At 41.6% G+C, this 15839-nt stretch overlaps 4 protein-coding genes and 2 long non-coding RNA genes across 6 annotated transcripts; all 6 read right to left on the bottom strand.

The window, feature by feature from the left end:
• Positions 1–6338: 6338 nt before the first annotated feature.
• Positions 6339–7235, bottom strand: lncRNA:CR43642 (long non-coding RNA:CR43642). The gene has a single exon (NR_074011.1). It is a non-coding gene; the product is annotated as a long non-coding RNA:CR43642 (long non-coding RNA).
• A 452-nt stretch (positions 7236–7687) lies between these two features.
• Positions 7688–8187, bottom strand: lncRNA:CR43641 (long non-coding RNA:CR43641). Its single transcript, NR_074010.1, has one exon. It is a non-coding gene; the product is annotated as a long non-coding RNA:CR43641 (long non-coding RNA).
• A 630-nt stretch (positions 8188–8817) lies between these two features.
• tal-1A (tarsal-less 1A) lies at positions 8818–10357 on the bottom strand. The gene has a single exon (NM_001144578.2). It carries the CDS (start codon positions 9938–9940, stop codon positions 9905–9907), a length of 36 nt encoding a protein of 11 aa, NP_001138050.1. The 5' UTR covers positions 9941–10357; the 3' UTR covers positions 8818–9904.
• tal-2A (tarsal-less 2A) lies at positions 8818–10357 on the bottom strand. Its single transcript, NM_001144579.2, has one exon. The coding sequence runs from the start codon at positions 9825–9827 to the stop codon at positions 9792–9794; it is 36 nt and encodes an 11-aa protein (NP_001138051.1). The 5' UTR covers positions 9828–10357; the 3' UTR covers positions 8818–9791.
• tal-3A (tarsal-less 3A) lies at positions 8818–10357 on the bottom strand. Its single transcript, NM_001144580.2, has one exon. The coding sequence runs from the start codon at positions 9718–9720 to the stop codon at positions 9685–9687; it is 36 nt and encodes an 11-aa protein (NP_001138052.1). The 5' UTR covers positions 9721–10357; the 3' UTR covers positions 8818–9684.
• Positions 8818–10357, bottom strand: tal-AA (tarsal-less AA). The gene has a single exon (NM_001144577.2). The coding sequence runs from the start codon at positions 9593–9595 to the stop codon at positions 9497–9499; it is 99 nt and encodes a 32-aa protein (NP_001138049.1). The 5' UTR covers positions 9596–10357; the 3' UTR covers positions 8818–9496.
• Positions 10358–15839: the final 5482 nt, after the last annotated feature.

The raw sequence follows: 15839 nt of genomic DNA, 5'->3' as shown, positions 1-15839 counted from the left end.
ATTAATATCACATACTTATAAATTGCCTCAAATGATGTTGAACAATTGCCCTGTCTTGGCCAGGTGCATTAAGTATCTCAATTTACGGCAGCAAATGTCAGCGGTTCGTGCGGATTTTGATATCTGCATTAGCATGTTCTCTTTCGCTTCGCATATTATTTGTGTATTTGCACAATGGCCAATAGTCAACAGTCGGCGTCTGGGCCCGGTCAGCAGTCGATCAATAAACATTTATAAACAAATTATGTCAATTTGTATGTAAAGACGAAATCGACTCAAATCGCACCGAGTGGCTGGCCATCGAATGCAGACGTGTTAAGAGTCGCCTTTGGGCCGCAAGTATTCGATTGCAGCTTACTGCTTGCCACTTTGCACTCGATTCGGCTTACAGATGGCAGACCGAAAAAAAATCGATGCTTAAAAGTATCTGATATTTTAGGAACTTGAAGAGAGTTGGGTTGGAAATTGAACTATCAAAACATAAACATATACCATATCAGCAATATCACAGCAATGCTTAAGTATTACATTGTCAATATTATATTTCATAGGTTTCATTTATGAAATTCATGAATTAAACTTAAATCGTTAGTATTTAAAAGATTGATTTCAAAAATGTGGCAATTCATGCACAGAAAGAAATCATTAGTTTATAATTACAAAAATTTAATCAAATTTGAGAAGCCTGAGATTTTACATAACTCTCAATAAATCAAATCGAACTTTGACTCCCGTTTTTCGCGCAGTGCATCTGCCCGCTCTCAGCTGAAAAGTTTCAGCGTCGCGTCACCGTCAACATTTAGTTTGGCTTTGCATTTTGTTACTTGAGCTAAATTACAGCGCATGAAATACGGAAGTTGTTATTGCTGTTATTGCTGTTGTTTTTGTTGCTATTACGGCATTGATTGCAGCCTGCACTTAGCGACAGAGTGAGACGGTTGTACATTGGTCGGTGGAGGGAGGCGGGGAGTTTTGGCCGCGGCCAAAAGGGCGTGTGTGTTTTGGCCCAAAGTTGTATGCTGCTAATTTTGATTTATTGCAAATCGCCATTTATGGCGTTTTTATCTCCGTAATGCTTCCTGTTCTCCATCAGATCGGCATGATATCGAGTAAGTGAGTGATATAAATGTGTGTGTGTAACTATGACTAGGCGTCTTTTTCAGATACTTTACTAGGCGATACTATGCGATCCGATCATTGAGCTTACTGATCTCAAGCTCGCGAACAGCGCGTGTTGTTTGATATTGAACTTGGCTTTGAGGCGAAGTCGAGTGTGGCACGAGTTCTGCCGCGTTAACTGGTGTTGTTCCTCGCCTTATTCTAATTTATATCTAAATTATTAATTGTTTATTTATGTTGTCAGCGAACAGGCTTTGTTCGCCGTAGGTGGTAACTGTAACAATGGGGGAGTATCGGCGTTTTTGGGGAATGCAGGGGAGTGCGTCTGCGGCGCATTTTGTGCATTAAACGCCTTTGGGCATGTGCAATGTCAACTTAGTGACTCCGAAAGAGGAAGTTATAAATCTTAATAATTAAATTAAATTTCATGATATTTTAATTAATATTTTTTTTCGACTAACGTTAAATTGGAAGAGAAATAGATAATAATATGCCCAACGTGTGCAAATTTTTTTTGCGCATTCATCCCAGAACTGCTTTATTATTAGTATCTATTGTTAACTAATTTGCTTAATCCAAATTGAGAATGATTGCAAGTGTTCCAACAAATGATTTCAACTGGCTTATTGTTAATAAATATGCAATTGTTATTTATTCTAATTTAATCGGCAATGATCGCTAACTAGATCATTCAGCTCCAAAATATTCCCATGTAATTGCCTTTAGCTCCCCGATTTACGTCATATTCCGGTTTCTGGCTGTATTTCTTCCCAAAAAAAATAAGATAAGAGTCCCCAGGGAGATAACAATAAACAAGGCGAAATACTTGTTTCGCTTAAAATACGATACAGTAATTAATTGGTGCTAATCTGTGCAACAAAGAAGTATAATAAAAATAAGAGTAATGTGCCAGGGATCGTCTGGCTTGGTCCAAAGACTATTCGGATACAAAATGCACAAATACACTTTCGCAAGCGTAATTTATTTGAAGCTAAGTTAATTAAGTGCATTCTGTTTGCCAGCAAGCAGACGAGTTTTGCCCTGTTTAATGAGTGCGATAGGAATACTTTCGGTCCAAATGCCCGTATTGTTTGAGATTTAATTTCAATCTCGATTTATTCAGACAGAGGACTTGCATTTAATGTGTAGTCTCAAGGTCGCACCCCTTTTTTATGTCGAATTAAATGTCGCGACTTCGCAAGTTGCAAGTAATGGGTTAATCGGGGCTGGGTTTTCGGGCATCCATCCCGGGATGGACAATGACTGGCAGAAAAAGGGCCAACTTCCCAAGCCACTTATGAGTGTGATTAATCACAGTTGAGTGTTGCTATCAATTTTAATTTCATTATAAAAGTTTACATTACCATCGACGATGGCCGGCAAACAAAGGCCGAAATCCAAGACCCAAAAGAAGCACATGACACCTCAAACAAAAAATGAAAATAAAAACAAAAAAAAAAAAAAGAAAAAATCAACTGAAGCGGCAGACGAAAACCTTTCGAAGAAGAAGCTATGTGCTATGATACCATAATCCACGAATAAAACTAAAGAAACACAGATACACACCTCTACAAACACACATACACACACACACTCATGCACACAGCAACAAAAAAGCTCACAAATAGTTCAATGAACTTATTTTTGTTGTATGTTGCTATGCTGGCTCCATAGCCCCGTCTCTTTCGATCGCTTTGTGTAAGTGTGTTTGCGTATTTATTTATGTTTTATTTTTATTTGTTTCGTCTATTTGAATTCACATTTTTTGTGCCCACAAGGTGGGAAATATTCCAATCGAAATGCATTGAAAGCTCACTCGAGAGATACACTTGTATCTTATGGATACGTAGATCAAAATTAACATTTTAATGATCGAAATACATTTACATTTACATTTACAGCAGCGATCTTCTCGTCTTCTTTGATCTGCATTTGATTTTCTCTACGCTCGTGTGCCATCAAATATTGTCACGTAGCCACCAGCTCTCGTTCTTCTGGATTTTGTGGTTTTGAATGAATTTTGATAGCCAACATGCAGGTTGAAGCTCCCCAAATAAAAAAATAAGACCGAATATACATTTTCACATGCCTCTAATCAAGTGTGAATAATCCCATTTTGGGGCCAGTCAGTGAGCAAAAAGTATTTAAGCTTAATTGTTATGCTGATAGAGGAGGCGCTAGATGGATTGGTTTCAGCTTCAGGCCCAAAAAAAAAAAAAAAAAACAAATTAAAGGGAAAAACAAAAGGCATACAAGAGTATGCCCACCTGACAGGTGTACAAACACACAGGTAGCCAGCTTTTGGTAACAGTGTGTGTGCGTGTGTGTGCTTGTGTCTTTTGGCCAGCTCACGTTTCGTTTGCCGTCTGGGGAGCTCCAAGCTTAAGAGCTCTTTCTGTCTGTTTTGGCCAAATACTTTGATATTTTTACATATAAAACAATTATGAGTTATGCCGACACCTTCAGCAGGTCGAATTCGTATTACACTAATGGGCTTGTAATACTGTTTAATGGCGGGATATAATGTTAAAATAATTAATGAATTATCAAAGAAATGAATAGTAAGCAGATAAATAAATCGCAATCAAATTCAGATTATAAAACACAATTGGCTTGCTGATTATTCACTTTCCCATCTCCACTTGGAAGTATCTACAATCTTCTTATACTAAATTGCATTGTTCAATAGGGAAAAATATCATTTTAAAAAATCTATATCTTTATCTATAAAATGATACATTTGATTTAAAGAGGATACATATATGTACTTAGTTTCCAGCTGGTACTTAATGTACCCCATTCAAGGGCCAAAAACAATGTGTAATAGTTTTTTAATTGAATTGTCGCAAAAACGGCGAACTTGGCTGCTTTCGAAGTTATTTTCGTTTGATTTTACGGCGAACTGTAGGCGCGTGAGTTCGACTTTGGGTGCTATTAATTAATTGTCATGTGCTTATTTCTATTACACAATCTAGCTGCCCCAGTGGGCGTGTGGGCTAGCGTTAGCGTGTGTAGAGATGCTGATGCTGAAACTGAAACTAAAAAAACTGAGGAACAGCGACTTACGCAATTTATTTGCCAAGTGGCCAGGTTTGCACAGGTGCTGCGCCACCCCACCAGCTCTCCTTCCGCCAACTGCTGACGTCACTGATAGTGGCTGCAAACAGAAAACAGGCGTCAGCGAGTAAGTACACAAAACGCTGGCAGATATTAGATATTTTTGCTCGCCAAATGGCACTGGCTGCGCAATTGGTTAACTTGGACTTGGCCAACAAGCCTAAAGTCAGTGCCAAGCAATGAAAATTGCAACGTGTTTTGGCATTAGACGTGAAAGTGGCCAAGTGAGTGGGTGACTTTTTTTTTTTTTTTTTTTGCAGGGGGATATGTGAATGCGAATGGGAATGGGCTTTGAAGAGCAAAGAGGGTAAGACGGCCCACACCAACCGTCAGCATTTGTTGGCTTTTATGGCACGTAATTTGCAATTGGCAAAACCAAGTCCAAGACATTTTCAACGCGACTGTCTCTTTTGCCGCTGGCAAACTTTTCACTTTTCATTCTGCGCTTTTCCACCTTCTGCCATTTTTGCATCCAACGTACGTGCCCCACGTTGCATATTTTGCCCTGTTGGCCTATTAAGTCCTGGGTTCTTGTTGGCCGCGGGCCAAAGTCTGTGCATTGAGTGCGGGGGAAAAACCAAAACGCCCGCCTATGCCGTTTTTTAAAGGCAAGCGACCCATTTAGCCTGCATATTGCGCATACGCCCTGTGGTGAATCAAATGTAATCCACTTGATGACTAAGGCCAGATTAAGCCGAAATGTTAAATCTGACACGTGAATCGCCGCAAAACTATGCGAAACAAGTTCAAAAATATTTTCAATATTTATCTTCTCTCTTTTTCTGTGTTGGCTTTGCAAAAAAAAAAACAAAAATTGAAAGAAAAAAGAAATATTTGCAAATTAGGAGAAACTATCATATTTTTGAAGGTACCCAGGGAGATGAAACTGAAACTGAATATATAACAAAAGGCACTTGTCTGGGTGAAATTTTCACTAGATATTCAAATGAACCAACAACAACAAGCAAGTGTGGCTGCTGGCTGAACAAACAAACAACAACTAACACAAAAAACGGAAACCGTTAAAGCCAAAAAAGACAACAACAGTTTGAGAGTCGCTTTCAAATGACGCACTGAAAGAATTTGGACGTGCTTGGAGAGGTCCAAAAGGATTCAAGGATATCGCACAAAATGGTGTATATATTAAAGGAAATTCCATAGTTGTTAATAGGTTTGATATAACTACATATTTAATATTTTTTAAGATGATCTGCACTATTGAATTCACCTCCCTGATGAAACGAATTGCTTTGAAGGCACCCCCGATTTTCGCGCTGTGTACCAATCGTTGGCGCTGATGTTGCTGCTGTTGATGAGGCGTGCTCCGTTGTTTACCCCACTTGAAAGCGACTGAAGATCAATGGGTTGTATGACCAAGAGCAAGACCAAAGTTGTGGTGTTGGTCTACCACTTTCGTTGATACTGTTGTTGATTTTGTGTGTGTGTTTTTGTTTTCATTTCCAAGACGCCGCTAGAGCTTTGAGCGATTTTTCATTGGAATAGAAAGTGAATTGAATTTGTTTTCGCTGGCGGATTGCGCGTTCCATTGCTCTTGACGTTGTCGTCTTCATTGGGGTGCTGTTGTTTACACTGAAAACAACGGAAAGCAGATGTCCGCCGACACGGAGACAGTCATCTCTCTGCAGTCTTCGGTCTTCTGGAAATTGGACCATGTCATTGACCCTTTCTGCCTCGAGTTGCCCCAAAAGCAGTGAGAGTGCTTGTTTGTTGTTTATCTTTCGGCTTCAGTTGTTGTTTCTTCCGCTCGAGGAAAAACGTCAGTGAAAGAGAAGCTTTTGTTGCACAGCTCGTGGACTTTACTCGAATGCAATTATTGGTGGAGGTGATTGGGGATCCGTAAAGTTTCCAGATGGTGACAGGAAAATTGTAGAAAATTCGATGGAACAAGCCGATCGATCTTGCTTTTTTAATTTTCGGATGCCATAGGCTTAAATTGAAATTGTACTATTTTAAAATAATTATTCCAACATCATTGACTTCCCAAATAGAAAATATTAGTACAATGAAATCTCATTAATATATAAACTCCTATAAATAATAACTCTTATAATTTCTTGTTTGTTTTGTTTATGACTGCAGATAACTACAAACATGTTTGTCGATTTTGAATTGTATTTCATAATAAAGGTAGCATTTATTTCTTTAATGTAATAAGAAACTATAGATTTCCCCAATGAAGACCCATATGACCACCGAATCATCCAGAGAGCTGTTTATGTCCCAGATTGACTTGACTTCCACTGTCGCTTTCTATTTGTGGTGTCTTCTAGCGTTTTCCAATGCGGAACCGCCGATCCATGGGCTGCAGTCTGCTGACTCGATTTCTTTTACCAAAATACCAAAAATGTGTAAATTGAACGCGGAGCGGCGGCATCGAGCCAATGGGTTTATTCACCTTTCGCCTAATTATCAATATACATACATAAGCGGAGTGTACCAGAAAGCGATGTATAGCATACATACTACAAGATACAGATACATATGTGTGCAAAAGCGTCGACCAAACCAAGACGATCCGATGACGAAGACAGCTACTTCAATGAAATCAATTTTACGATAATAACTTTTGGGCAGAAACAAAGCCCAGTGAGCGAGGCCTGTGAATCGAAAAGCGAATTCGTTGATACCCCGATTCCGAAGCCCTGGCGATTCATATACAATATAAACATTGATTCAGGCCCGGCCAGCAGCTCATGTACCGTTGGAAATTTCTTGCCTTTTCTTTTTTCATTTCTCAGAGCGTTGTGTGTAAATTTTGTTATTTTGTTTTGTATGTGTGTATTGTCTTGTTGCTTTTTTTCGTTGTTATTGTCTTGCACAAATGTAGGTCAAGTTATACGTTCGCCAGTATGCGTGTGTGCGTGAGTGTGTGTGTGTGAGTGAATATCTGTGTGTGGAGCTCGTGGGACGTTGGGAGCTGGAGCTGGAACTTGGATCCGGGGGCGGCACTGAAGGGGTCTGTCATCCCGTCGCACTCTGAATGACTGACTAAAAGTCGGGCGATGAGTCCGAGGCACCGACAGTATTTTCTAGTAGCTCCATCCCCGGCCAACTTTCACTTAGAAAGTTCTCTGCTTGCGGTTATGAGGAATCGGATTTTCGTTTGCTCATTTAATTTGTATACCCTTGCCGAGCGTTTTGGGGTTAGTTTGTTTCCAGAATTCACACTTCGCTACGGAGGAGAAGAAAGTGCTGAAAACAGACTCTTCCTTTCAAGAACTTCACATCATTTCGGTGAAGAGATGGGCGAAATGGCCTGCAAATTTTCAAAAAATTTGTCATATGTTATTATAAGACATTTAGAAATATGTTTCACACAACCAATTGAACCAATTGAATCCCATAAGATATAAAAGGCTTGATTAGATTTAAAACTGCAATTTATATTTAAAATATATTGATGGCACAAGGTCAAGCATATGACTTTAAAAAACAATAATCAAAATTGAATATCGAGATTCCAGAATATTTTTGCTTCAGGATTCATTTTACAGGGTATTCAGAGTTTCGCCCATCTTTCTTCGCCCGTGACTTGTGCTGGCTGCTTTTTTTTTTTGGTTGAACATGAGTTGGCTTATACACATTCTGTGGCTGAAAGCGATATTCATTCATATCGGCGACAACAAGTTAACTGGGTCACCGCGTGTGTGGGTTCCTGGGAAGATCTGATTGCAGGCGGGTCAATCGAATCAGATTGAATGGAATGGAGTCCCGAGCTGGACAAGACGATCCGCCCAATTGCATTTTCAGTTCGAATCACTCGATTGAGTGGGAAAGCTTTCCGTTAGGCGACGTCATCAGCGCCGGCCGCGCAGCAACCTTGGCGATCAGCTGTTCGTAGCGAGTGGATTTCCCTGAACTTCATACTGATACTGAAAAGCTAGTGCGCGCGTGTCTATTAATAGTCTCTCTCGTTTTCCACCGCTCTCTGGCGAAAGAGTTAAACTGCCTCTTCGGCGGGAACTTCCTGCTGGAAAAACCTGCTGGCTGAGAGCGTGAAAAGCTCTGTGCTCTCTTAAGTGGAAATCTGCGAGCTAGCGCTCTCTCTGCCCCTCTCTCAGAATCACAAGTTCTCGGCTGTAGTTGTTATGCTATTATTGACCTAATCACTTGTGGAGCACAAACGAACATTGAACTTTTACTTCCGCATCAGCGTTGCCCGATCAAGATTCGCTCTTTCGATTGTCCGGATAATATTTTTGCATTGGGAAATGCGTTTTCATTACCCCCCCCCCTCGGTGTTTTTCCATTTTTATTGATCATTTCCAGGCCGCTTGGCCGCCGGCGACCGCCCAGTGACATTAATTAATGCCCACAGATTCATCAAATATGCGCTGGCCGTTTGGAAAATCATATTTTATGCTCACCCGACAGCAATTTGTCCGCGGCGGAGCCCCCAGAGATCTAACTCAGTGTGTGTGTGTGTGTGTATGTGTGTGGGCATGTATCTCTGTGTATCTGGAAAATCTTGTAATTTAATGCGACAATTTTTTGCTGCTCGCTGGTCCATCCATACACCCATCGATCGATGGAAAAAGGAAAAAATGCACTCAAAATGTTCAGTTTTAAATATGGTTTTCTTTTAATATTATATTTAAATGGGTGTGAGAGGTGTGTGTTGGGGTTCTCTGGATGTCGGTCGAAGGTGTAGACATATAAATAGCTTAAAAACGCTTATGATCTAAACAAAATTTCTCGCTCTCCGAATGGTTTTCCTTGCTCTCAGCGAGAGAGAGAAAAAAAGAACATTACAAATCGTTGGCAATAAATAAATGATAATTTAAACAAACGATGATTTGCTCGGGAAATATGACACTAAACATAATACTCTTTGCGTAATCTTTTCCAATTTGAAGAAGCAATTACAAGTGTATAGTATATATATATAACATATATGGTGTATGTGTGATACAATATAGGATATAGGATATGTATGTGTGCGTATCGGTGTTTTGTGAACAGCAATGAACAGTATTTAATTTAAATAGTATGATAATAATAAATAATTAATATAATAGGTATTGATAGGCTACGCAAAAACTACATAAATACAAAAGTCTCCATCGCAGGGCTCCCCAAGATCGCTTGGGGAAGCCCCGATCCCCAGCTTTCTTCTCCGCCGGCAGCTGGAAGTCTCCTCGCGGCCACGAACGCGCAACCAGCGCGCTCCCCCAATCATGCCCAGAGTTTGTGGATAAGGCACGGGCGTTATGGGGCACTGTTGTTGGGATATCAGCGTCTAGTACTGCCCGGTTGGATCCAGGCAGTCCTGTCGCCTCTTTTGGCGGGAGTCCTGCGTGTCGCGTGGTCGCCGGTATGTTCCAGTGGGATCCAGCATTTTTAAGGATTGTATTTGTGGAGCTTTTGAAGTGGGTATAGTATTCAGCCTTAGAATGCTTGGCTATGTGGAGTTCTTGCGATAGAACCTTAGTAGGTGCCAGTGGGGTCCAAATCGTGCGACATTTTGATACTGTTTTAAATAACTTTCGGCTTGGAACTCAAAATATTGCTGCTTCTGCTTGCTTGCTCCAACTTCAGTACTGACCAGTGGGATCCAGATAGGCGGCCATGGCGAAGATCTGTGATTTATTGGATTTTCTAAAAGAGGTCTACGATTACGATGTCTTGCTGTCGTCGTGTAGCTTCTTTAGTACTGGCCAGTGGGATCCAAGTAGGCTGCCATTTCGTATGCCGTGTATTGACCAAAAATACTTGAATGACAAAACCGAGCTGGCTTTTTGTTTCTGCTGCTGCTGCTGCTGTCGATTCTCCTTTGTTTAATTTGAATCAGCGCGGTATTGAACTTTATACTGGTTCTCGGCGCTGTTGTTGTAAGTTCTTTTATTATCACCACCAGTTGTTGGGTTTCTTGGGGCTGAATATACAGTCACGTTTGGTTGTGTGTTTGGGAATTTTTTCGTGCGTTCAAAAGTCACTGACACTACAAATTCGTTTATTGTTTGTTAATAATGTTTAGTTTGTTCGGGAACCGCACGGAAAATCTTTAAGGCGTTACGTGAATATCTGCGGACTTTTCTGATGTCTCAGCTGGTTTTCTTTTAGCTGGTGATCTGCACTCGTCGAATGTTGTCGATCTTTTGATTTGATTTTCGTCAAGTCGTAAGCTTAAATGCTCGACCGGCTCGACGTCGCTGCCGGCGTCGCTGTCGAGTGCTCCAAGAGCGGGAGCGAGTGCAAAAGAGCACGATATACGGCAGGTGCGCCGCGCTCTTAATGGCACCATTCTCTTAGGCGAGTGGGTGAGAGCGAGTGGGGAGATGATCACGATCGTATTTTCATTCATTTCCAGGTAGAGCATTTCTCGCTTTCGCTCTCTCTCTCTCCGCTCTCGCTCCCTCTCTCTCGCTCTGCTCACACCCACCTGGATTTCATTCACCAAACAGCTGTTTCTGATCGAGTGGCCTCGTTCTGCTCACACGTGTGTGAGGATCTTGTGTGTATGTGTGCGTTGGAGGAGCTCAGGTAAGAACTATCCTGGAATTCCATTGGTCCTTAGATTCTCAGACTGCGATCCTGAGGCAACAGACTCCACCTTCTTTTAAGGCCCGCAGCTAATTAAGGTATATTTTATTGCCAAATTTCGTATATTCCGGGCAAAGTGCACTCGAAAAAATGGTGTTCAAAGTAGGACAATAGTCTTTTCTTCCAAATGAACGAAGATTTTCAAGAAATGTGGGAAATTTGTTTTTTAATTGAAATGATCTTTACATTTAGAGACTAAAGAATTAATAAATACATTTGGAAAACCAAAGAATTAAGTCATACTTGTATTACAATTTCCGAGATTTCCAAAAGATAAACGATAAAGCAACAATGCATATAAAATGAAGTTCTTTAACTATGAACATATCTGCCGTACTTGCTTAGAACAACATGTCTTCAATAAAAGATTACAATAGTAAAAAATCGTTGTAACAGCATGAAAACTACAAAGATTTTGTTTGGTCACAGGTCTAAGTAAGGTTGTATATATATATCCACAGTGCAAATATCCATTAATATACCATTCCAAGTGCAAATGAGGGAATATAGATGTTAACCCCAGATTGTGGCTGTCGCCGCTTAGTCAAACAGAGACGACAAGCCGAAGATCCTTGCCAAAATGCTAATATCCTTATGTGCCATAAGTCCCAAATTAATGGTCTTTGAGCCGGCGGCGCGACGGCCACTGCCCACTTTACGTGACATTTGTGGTAGCCTAAGCCGGGCCAACTCGAAGGCTGAGGACTCAAAGGGCTTAGGCCGCAACTGCCGACTCATAAAAAGGATAAACGCTCGGCATGAGTCAGCAGTCAGTCGGTGCTGGACGACCCACCGAAACGACGGGTGCTTCCGCGAAATGCGACACCGGAGGCAGGTCCACTCACAAAGGCCACTGGGATGCGACAAAAAGTAATAATGAGATACTGCGCCGAGGTGTTGCAGAATTTCTCGATCTTTCACATATTTTTAAACCCAAATTTGCTCGTTGTCCAAGTCAGCTGGTGAGGCCGGGAGCAGCAGGCGAGGATTACAAGGTGTGTCATCTGCCGCACAATAGGAAATATAAATCCTTTCGTTTTATTACAGCGACGTAAAAAACTCACAACTAAAAGGGGCACTTCCGGCACACTACGAAGTATTCGAGTGGAGGACGACTGCTTGCCACGAGCGGGGGATGGAACCCTTTGGCACGGGCCCGGAATCAAGGATTCCATTCCGGAGACGGGAAGATATTCGCCGCCTGTAAGATGATCGCCACACCCTTTTGGCACGGGTTCGAGTGGAAATGAAATCAGATTGAGACCTTGAAATCAGATTGATCAGATGAAAGCATATCGAATCCAATACCATTCAATTGGGCCTCACATATAAATAAGAACGACTCCTTTATTTAGTTTAGATTTAAATCGCGAACTAATTTTATTATTTGTATACTAGAGACAAAGGGGTACTTCGAGTGTATGTTATTTAAAGTTTTCAAAGAATCATGCACTTGGGAGTTAAATACTACTGTGATCCTGTATTCTTTACTTAAAGTCAGGGAACTACATCTGAAATGAAACCCCATAGCTGTCCATTAACCTAATGCTCCCTGGGTCATTCAGCTTGGAGTTCTTTTGCCGTTAGCTTGTTTGATTTACCTGGCGTGGGATCGGGATCCCCAAAACCGAAATTTACCTTTTTAAGTGATGCACCGGATGCGCATCATCCTCGCTGCATTTTGGCGCTTCCGCTTCTGGGTTTTCACTTTCCAAATGGTTTTTGCTTTTTTTTTATTCACGAATTTCGTTATGCATCGTTTGGGCCCGAGTTTCCCTTTCCGCTTTGCACCTTTTGTTTTCCCAAAATGCGCCACGTGCCACATCCAACATTTGTTGGCACAACTGTCAGTCGGTGAGTTTTCCCCCTCGATCACTTTCCCTGCCGCATTTGCCTTGTAATTCGATCAATTTAATATATATTTTTTTCCGAGGTGCCCAGGACGGCTGCTACTGCGGTTTTCTTGGGTTTTCCTTTTTGCCGACTTATGCAATGTTTGCCAAGGGGCCCAGACTTCGAGAAAAACCTCCAAACGGTCTTGGAGATTTTTTAAAAATTTGGGTCAATGTTCGTTGTTTATTTCGGTTTGTGCACATTTAACAGTATTTTCCGCTGACTTTTCTTGCTCTTGGACTTGGCCATGCAATGTTGCAGTTTTGTGTATTTTTTTCGATTTCTTTGCTATTCATAAATTGCCATTGCAATGGCAGAAACTTGTTATTGTTGCTGTTGTTAGTTGCTGCCGCGTTGACAGTTTGAACACTCGTGCTTTTGGCCCAAAACTTGCTCGGCTAGCAAATGCTAAGCGGTAACTTCTCTATTGGCCTGGCCAACCCACCTAAGTCGCTTAAGTCGCTTAACACTCTTGATTGGCCAGAAGGTAACGGTAAGCACTTGGTCCACTTGACCCAAATTGGCCAGAAAATTGGAAGCCGGTAATCGTTTCTTGGAAAGCCAAGATGCTAACGATTACCAATGCTAAAACATTTTCTGCATTTAAGTCGACAGATTTGATTGTTATCTCTATTTACTTGTTCGTTACATTCATCATTTTGCAAACTAAAATGTATATATCTAATTTGATATTGCGGCTAGACCATTTGGTAGTCCTCCCTTCCAAGAATCCTGACCAGAACAACGACTGTTGTGATCCACGTGCCCGCCGGTACCAGTATAAATTACGAAGTGAACTTTTACTCCAGATTTGGTCAACGAATTAAATCAAGTAAACGTGACTGTGATAGAACTTTTCCTCGATTTCCAAACACCTAACAGACTGCATAGCCACCGAATTGGATTGGATTGTTTCGGATTCGGATTGGCTCCCATTCCCCGCATTTCGCTTGTAATGACTGGCAAATATGTTAAAGAGTCGGCGTGGGGGAATTGAATATGCTAAATCGGCAACCTATCGATCGGTTCATAACAGACGCACTGACGCAGTGACGCAGAATGCAAATCTAGCATCCCTTGGCTACTTCACTCACTTTTTTGCCCTGGCTTTCGGGCAACGGCAATTGCCGAAACTGAAATCTCAATGAAAGGATATTAGGTAAGTCGACCGCCGGCTGTGCGGTTCGTTCTCCGTTAATGGCACCAATATGAACGGAAAATCAGCGTGCGGTGCATAAGAATCTGCATATGGTATCTATCTCATAGAGTATGTGCAGCATATACCGCAGATACTGCATATACGGACTGTCGATCATTACACAGCGGTCAAACGGTCATTGGCCTGCTTGCGCATCGGCCGCGTATCTTGCAGATACTCCTCCCGAGCAATCGAGCAGCCAAGTATCTCGGCATCTCAGTATCTCGGTATCTGGGCATCTCGTTGTGGATGTGGATGTGGATGCCACCACTGAATGCTGCTCGCTGGCACGTAAGCAGTCTTGGCATCTTTTCACCATGTGTTGGCGCAGCTTACGCAAAATTATTTATGAAAACAGAGCCCGGCATTAGGAAAAAAAAAACACGGGTAACGAAAGTCTAGATGGGGCCATCGAAATTGGGCATACCCTAGCTAAATCAGATCTTTGGATAAACAAAGACCGTACTTGGATTTCCAGAAGTTTTTTGTCACTTTGCAGAAACAAATGTGGCAATTCGAAACATTTCTATTTTCATTTTTAACTAAGGCAACTAATATCACGTATTTACTTTACATGCAAGGGTGGTAATTTAGTTTCAATTTTTATATTAAATAGTTTTCGTCTAGTTTAGCAGCTGAGTAAAAAAACAAATAGTTATGCCTCCTTTTAGAGTGGTAACTAAAATAGCTGCCCATGATTGTGAGCTATCATTCAAACGCAGCGCCGTCGGAATGGAAATTTCCGAGTTCTATGGAAATTCCGCATCGATTTGCATATGCGACAATCCGGCGGTGGACTGCGATTGTAATTGCAATTATCGTGCAGTTTGTTGATAAACGGGTGGTCGAGTGTTCGAGTGTATCGGTCATTCGAGTATCTGGGCAGCCGAGTATCCGAGTAACTGGTAGCTGAAAATGGAGATGGAGATGGAGAGTGCGTGCGCGTATCTTATGCATGCTAACTATGAACCTTGTCCGCGCTCTTATTACAGCTCTGTTATTGATTTCATAATTTATCAGTTGCGCCTGTCAATGGCCATTAGATCAATGCAACGCATTGCACGCATAACAAAGACGCCGCCACTTGAATGGAAAATCTTTTGGATTACGAAAGCCCGGGGGCGGTAACCTTCTGAAGGGGGTGGCGACGGCTGGAGGGGCGAAAGCGATCAAATCGCAAAATAAATGACAAATCAATCTGTTGGCAATCAAAAATGACTTCCCCATGGCATCGACGCGATTTTCACCCAATAAGGAAGCAAAGCAGCCAGCCAGCGGCACATGCAACATGCAACACCAACACCAACAACAGCAACGGCAACCAGAAACTGCAGTCAAGCAAAACATAAAATGAGCAAAGGCCTTATAAACACTGAGAAAAAGAAGGAGATAATGGGCACCCGCATAAGCATGCTGGTCACAAAAATCAGGATTTAATTTGGATTTGTTGTTGATTTAATGGTGACTTTGCCCCAAGTCTGTTGCATGTCTTTCTGGGACAAACTGATGAATAGATCTTTATTTTAAGCCTGTATCCATTCACGCATGAAATAAATAAATAACAAATTTTCACCGACTTGCTGAATCGTGCTCATAGGCCACTTAACATGATCTTATAAAATGATGTTATGGCGAAGACCAAATAAATTTAGGTGGCGTTGCACTATTGGCATTGCGATTTGGTAGCTGTCCATACAACTCAATTGAAACTATATTATTGAGCTCTTAGTTTTGGCTTAATTTTTAAACGCAACGTAAATGATTTTCTTGTTTGGAGATATTTGTTCGTAGCCATTTGCCTCAGTGCATCAGCCGCGGGCCCTATAAATCTGTGGTGCCTCGGGAGACCGGAGATCGGGGACTTGGTCTCCAGCCAACCAGACCAGACCAGTTGCTCTTGCTCTGGCTGCGGCGACCAGTTGGCCTGGCCTAGGTGGCTTTTGGCGGC

This window comes from Drosophila melanogaster, chromosome 3R (genome assembly GCF_000001215.4).
Source record: "Drosophila melanogaster chromosome 3R".
Classification (NCBI taxonomy): domain Eukaryota; kingdom Metazoa; phylum Arthropoda; class Insecta; order Diptera; family Drosophilidae; genus Drosophila; species Drosophila melanogaster.
This window is presented reverse-complemented; position numbering and strand designations above follow the sequence as displayed.